Source organism: Salminus brasiliensis, chromosome 8, assembly GCF_030463535.1.
Source record: "Salminus brasiliensis chromosome 8, fSalBra1.hap2, whole genome shotgun sequence".
In the NCBI taxonomy this organism is placed as follows: Eukaryota; Metazoa; Chordata; class Actinopteri; order Characiformes; family Bryconidae; genus Salminus; species Salminus brasiliensis.
Window position 1 is genome coordinate 14,056,375 of NC_132885.1, and position 6,406 is coordinate 14,062,780.

General features: G+C 38.2%; 1 protein-coding gene across 1 annotated transcript; it reads left to right on the forward strand.

Annotated features, from left to right (window-relative positions):
* The first annotated feature begins 647 nt into the window (after positions 1–647).
* On the forward strand, positions 648–5,718 carry insig2 (insulin induced gene 2). Its single transcript, XM_072685701.1, has 6 exons — positions 648–766; positions 2,275–2,601; positions 2,775–2,899; positions 3,160–3,326; positions 3,413–3,512; positions 3,850–5,718. The coding sequence occupies exons 2-6, from the start codon at positions 2,355–2,357 to the stop codon at positions 3,889–3,891; spliced, it is 681 nt and encodes a 226-aa protein (XP_072541802.1). The 5' UTR covers positions 648–766; positions 2,275–2,354; the 3' UTR covers positions 3,892–5,718.
* The last annotated feature ends 688 nt before the right edge of the window (positions 5,719–6,406 follow it).

Genomic DNA, 6,406 nt, shown 5'->3' on the forward strand with positions numbered 1-6,406 from the left:
TTATAGAAGTATTTGCCCTGTTTCAGGGGAAGATAGTTCTGCTATTTAACCAAAAATGGCTCTTTTACTGTGGTGATGCCTCAGTACTTTTAAAACAACATGGATCAACTTGAAATCAGTGTTGTTTGTTGACAGTACTTTCTTCAATGTTCAATATTATTCTAATTAATAAGATAAGATAAGATAAGATAAGATAGTCCTTTATTAGCCCCGCAGTGGGGAAATTCCCAGTGTAACAGCAGAAAGGGATAGCAAGACACTTAGTTACAAAAATTTGGATAAATAATTTACACTATATACACAATATAAATAAGAATTAAAAGAGCAATAATGCTTATTTATATTGTGTATATAGTGTAAATTATTTATCCAAATTTTTGTAACTAAGTGTAATGTTTAACTTCATGTACAGAGAAACTGAATGTGAGAAACAGCTTCGATAAACTATGAAAAAAGGATGACATTAATAAAATATATATCAAAAAGTGTAATTTCTTTTTTTTTTAAGTATGTACTCGCTGAATGGTTTCTAAATGTGGGTTTCATGGAGCAAGGTGGACGTTTTTGAGAGGACAATTACGTCACAGAGTAGTAATCTCATTGGCTGGTGATGTTGGCCAATCACAGAGCAGCAGCGGTCGTGGACGAGCAGCCTTCGCTCTGTTGTGAGATTGTAAATAAAGCTGACGTTAGCGAGTTAGCTTAGCGGATATTGCAGTTTTTATTGATTGTTTATCTTCGTTTAAGACTACAAACTCCAAAAATGGTGGGTGATACTGATTTCCATTGATTTGACTTTCGGTTTAAACAATAGCCCTACTGATGTCGGCTAGCCAGCCACAGGCACACTGGATACGCTGTGTTAGCTAGCGAACAGGGTTAGTTAGCTAGCTATAGCTAAGTGTGTGTGCCAGCCAGCAGTAACAGGAGTTAACGCTGCTGCTGCTGCTGCTGCTGAAACTCTGCACAAGCCTGATCTGGTATAATAAAAAACGCTGCTTTATAAAACGCCTGGTCAGAAGAGTGGGGCGGTGTGACAGGCTGTGGCTAATGTAGCCAGCTGGTTAAAGCAGTGCTCTAATGGGCCTCCGCTTCTTGATGATGTGGCCTAGAGAAATTAGGAGGCGACTGTTTTGCTACGAACAGCTGGTGCTTTTCCCAAGTGTTTTCTACTAGCTTTACGTTTCAAAATGAACTCAGCCTTAATGAAACGTGGTTGTGATGGTAGCACTATATGAAATGTGAAACTGATGGAGGATTTGACAAGCTAAAGGTCAGCGTCCTGTTACTATCGGTGCTTTTCCTTCCCTAGCTTGAAGTGTGAATATGTAAATGGGACTGTTACTGTGAAGATACGGATGCTTTTCACACCGAGCATAGAAATGTATTCAGAGATAATCACTCCTATAATTGATGAGCATTGTTATCTGTATTAATATGTTAATGGAATTAATCTGAATAATGTTCAGCAGGGGTGTAGATGGATGTTAAAGGGATGTTGGGCCAATGTCTGATACAGTAATGCAGTACTAGCGTTACCTTGATTATACAGAGCCCCTAAAGTATAAAAGTAGAAAAATAATATTCATAGATTCATAATATTCCCCCTCCTTCATTTAGTATACTCAATTTACTCAATTATTAAATTGTTTAAAAAAGTTGAAAGGAGACACTTTAGTTAACTGAGGGAACAATTTCTAAAATTGAGGAATCATTTATTTAAAAATACAATGTAATTATTTTTATACTTTAGAGACATTGTACGATTAGCTTCAGGGAATAATACATAACTTATTTATGTATATTGCTGCATATCGCTGCTGTCTAATGAAAAACATGTATCTCCTTTTTTGTCTGTTTGTTTTTACCCTGTAGCTTCCCTGTATAGTGTGTAAATAATTCTGGGTGAATGGCCCAGTACTCTGAATTACTTGGATTTTACACACTCCTGTAGTTGCCATTTTGGAGATACATGTTTTCCGAGCAGCCCAGTGTCACAAACTTTTTTTTATTGAATTTTTTTTTATTTTATTTTTTTAAGCAATTACATATGAATATTTTGTCAATATGATTATGATATTATTGTGCATATCGAGTAGTCAGGAAGTGTTTATGGTATGCTGTCTGATCAATGACAGTTAAAAAACATTCTAAATGAGTAACAGCAATGTAACAATGTTTTCCCAATTTTAATTAATGTATGTGTCCATCACTGCCGGACACTACCTATGATTATATACAGGAAGGATACTGACATCAGTCTGTGTTCTGCAGGTGTGGTGTGAGGTCAGCTGACGACGGCAGCCGGAGTGAGTAGCTCTAGATTTTCAGGTTTTCACTCTGTCGTAGCAGCCATGACTGAGACTACCAGGCTGAGTAGTAATGGGACGGCCCGACGCGGACCTTACATAAGCGTGATTACAAATCACACAACTAACCTGCTGATCCGTGGGGCCATGCTGTTTGGCGTGGGCGTGTTTCTAGCCTTAGTGCTAAACCTGCTGCAGGTGCAGCGCAACGTCACCCTCTTCCCTCCTGACGTCATTAGCAGCATCTTCTCCTCAGCGTGGTGGGTTCCACCCTGCTGTGGCACAGCATCAGGTAATTCTCTCTCTCTCCCAGACAGGCAGTCAACTTCACTGAAGATGAAATCATATATAAATGTTTGGGATCTGTTTTGTTGATTTTAGAAGTGAAAATAACTGTGTTTTGTTGGTTTGTAACCTTTTACCTATTTTTTAACCATTTATTTTGATGTATTCTTGTCTCGTCAGCTCTGATAGGGCTGCTGTATCCCTGCATAGACCGACGTCTAGGGGAACCCCATAAGCTGAAGCGCGAGTGGTCCAGTGTGATGCGCTGCGTGGCTGTTTTTGTTGGCATTAACCATGCCAGCGCTGTATCCTTTCCTCACCACATGAAAGCAGCACCTAAGCACTGCGCTCTTTTGAAGACTTTACATTGTGCTGGAATTGAATACATACATAACTGGAATTTGTTTGATTTGTTAGTTGAGGGAAAGTGGACTTAAGTGTCTGTGCTTAACAAGTGCCTTTGTTAACTGAACTGTCAGGAATACAGTCAGAAATGCCAGTGGAGTCTCAAAGTATCAGTACCTAAATGTGTTTGGTGTGTTGTCTTTAACATTCTGGCTGTTAGAAAGTGGACTTTGCGAATAATGTGCAGCTCTCTCTGACCCTGGCTGCATTGTCGGTGGGGTTGTGGTGGACGTTTGATCGGTCTCGCAGTGGATTTGGTCTGGGAGTTGCTATTGCTCTACTTGCAACCCTCGCCACGCAACTGCTCGTCTACAATGGAGTGTTTCAGTAAGTGTCTCTCATTTATTTATTTTGTACCAACCAGTTTTCAATTTTGTTTGTGTGTGTGCTTATATGTACATATGTATCCACAGGTATACCTCTCCTGATTTCCTATACATCCGTTCCTGGCTGCCCTGCATTTTTTTTGCCGGCGTGATAACTATGGGAAATATAGGACGGCAACTTGCTCTTGTAAGTGCATACCAAGACAAACATTACATTCTTAAAAAGTCAGGGAGGAGGTACTTCCCTTGTTCTATATTGAACCATGACAACTTAAACTGCCACTTGAATGTTTATATGGCCCTTTGAGTAGTACCAATAGTTCTTTATATACAAGAAAAGGCTTTTGCATTTGGTTCTATATAAAACATTTGGTTTAATGAACCAATTCTGCTTGTATTCTATAAAGTCTGGAATAGCAACAGGTTTGCTAATGTGAAAGTACCTTACATAATAATGTGTTGTGTGTTTTATTATTATTATTATTATTATTATTATGTTCCTCTTCTTCTCCTCCTCTCCTTAGTATGAGTGTAAAGTAGTTCAAGAGAAGACCCACCAGGACTAAGAGACTCTTACAGCTCTCAGGACAAGGAAAAGATGGGTGAAAAAATGAGGAAACACAAACCTTCACAGTGGTGCAGTGATTTGCAGCAGCAGAAGATTAAACTAATGTCTGCAACTTTTTTTTTTAAATATAAAAAAAAAAGAACGATTTACAGGTGGGACAGCGTGGGGATTGGTGCTTACTCATTGGCTGCCAGTGCATTTCAGGCTCTGTGTCTTCAGGACTGAAGAAAGCTGAAGCTCTAAATAACTGAAACCTTTCTGCCCTCTGGCTTCAGCCTTTTCGAGTGTGTGAAACTCGCACATGCTTTTTTTCAGCAGTGCTGTTGAAACTCTTGGCTGTGATGTGCCAAACTGACTGATCCATCTCTACTTACCGGAACAATCCCTTTCATCACTCATTGTAGTATGTACTCCCCACCCCCATGTTTATGGTCATTCTCTCTAAAGGTGCTCTCTAAAAGGAGTGTGGGCATGTGATATAGTCATAAACATGCACACATATGTCTACAGAGGTTAAACACATAGAAATGGAATCCCAGGAATGGACATATACATTTCAGTGGTAACTGAAAGCCCCTTTTATGCATAAGGTGGAACATCTAGGATTAGAAGCATATTCTTAGCATATATTTCTGTGATCTGCAGCAGGCAAGCAGTATATTAACAGTACAATTAACAGCATTACAGTGTATTTTCTGTACTATAGACCCCCCAGGGAACTTCATACTCACTAGCACACAGGGAATATAACAAAATGTTCTGTGTGTGAGAACAGGAGCACAATCAGTGTTAGACCAGGTCTTGTATTACAACACTAACCATTGAACCATTGAACCATTGAACTTCTCTCCAGCAGTCCCTGTTTGTTTTGATAGGAACCACACAACCAGCTTTTGTATTGCGTTTTGTTTAATATCTCTCTCTCTCTCTCTCTCTCTCTCTCTCTCTCTCTCTCTCTCTCTCTCTCTCTCTCTCTCTCTCTCTCTCTCTCTCTCTCTCTCTCTCTCTCTCTCTCTCTCTCTCTCTCTCTCTCTCTCTCTCTCTCTCTCTCTCTCTCTCACACACAGCTGAATTTGTCCATCTCCTGCAGTGTATTCTACCATCATAAAGTAAAATAGTGCTTTTTGGACACTGTCGTTTGAAATCCGCTGCTGTTTGCCACAGCCTTAAAATGACAAATATCTTCATGGAAGTAGTTTGACTACATTTAGTCCTTTAAAGGGACCCATTAGCAGATCTGATGCTACAATCCATTTCTGCTCCTTAATAACCCTGCAAACTGAATGGTGAGAGTTCTTGAGGTGTGTACGTTGGTGAGTTTTTTTGTTTGTTTGTTTGTTTGCAATTCTGAAGCAGAAGGGAAAATACTTGATTTTGATTTTACCTCTTAATTTCAACAAAGAAAAAAAAAACGTGGGGGAAAAATGATAAAGCACACATTTTTGCAAGTGTTATGAAAACAAAGCAAATGTGTTTTGAGTATATGTTTTTAATACAGTTATTTTACAGGTAAATGCCTGCCATGGTTTCCAGTAGCTGCAAACCTTATCTCACTTTTTCACCACGTATCAAATACAGTCTTAAAATCAAATACAGGACTAAAATCCTTGGTTAATGAGTGACTGTTCAGGACAGCAGTCAGTGCATAAAGACCAGTGTGCTCTAGAACATGCAGCATAAAGAGCTGTATAACTTCAGGTTATGGTTTAAAACTGACAGAAACCGAGTGAAACTGTACTTACAGGGTTTTCTGTGGAATTTCATCCACACTTCAGCATTTTACTGGAAAAAGATACCAGCTCTGAAATAAACGGTCTTTTTTTGACTGTGTTTTCCATTTGTGGTCTTTAACCATTACATGCATCAAATATGAAGGAGGGGAAGTTATGTCTAGATGTGAAAAAATTCACACCCAATAAATACCCTTTGTCTTTTTTTAACCCTATTTATTCATATAGACATTTAATCTTCATTTGAACTATATTAGGAGATGGAGGTAACATAACTAAAAACATACAACTGAAGAAATATCTTTAAAATCATTTGTAAAATGTAATTAACAGATATACAATTTTCTTGTGAGGTAAAAGTACAATCACCCCCACATTTATTACTATTGTTTTATTACTAATATTTTAATGGCAAAATTAGATTCAGGTGCGTCACGTCAGGTGGATGATTCGAACATGGTTGGAGGGAATTTTGAAGGAGCCTGTCTTATGTAAACCTCAGACGTTTAGTTTGGTTTGCTCTTGATTGCTGAAGTGAGTGAAATCACCATGGCTAGATCCAAAAAGCTCTCTGATGTCTTCAGAAAGATGCAAGTGAAATATATATATTAAAAATATTTGAAAATCAAATGTCCATATGTTTAAATATGTTAAAAGACAAATGTCTTTAATGACTGTTCACATTGTTTCACATGACTTTGTTTATCACCAGATATTTTTTGAGGAGATTAGTTGTTTCATGTCTATCAGGGAAATTATTTTGCATGTATTTATGTGTTTTAG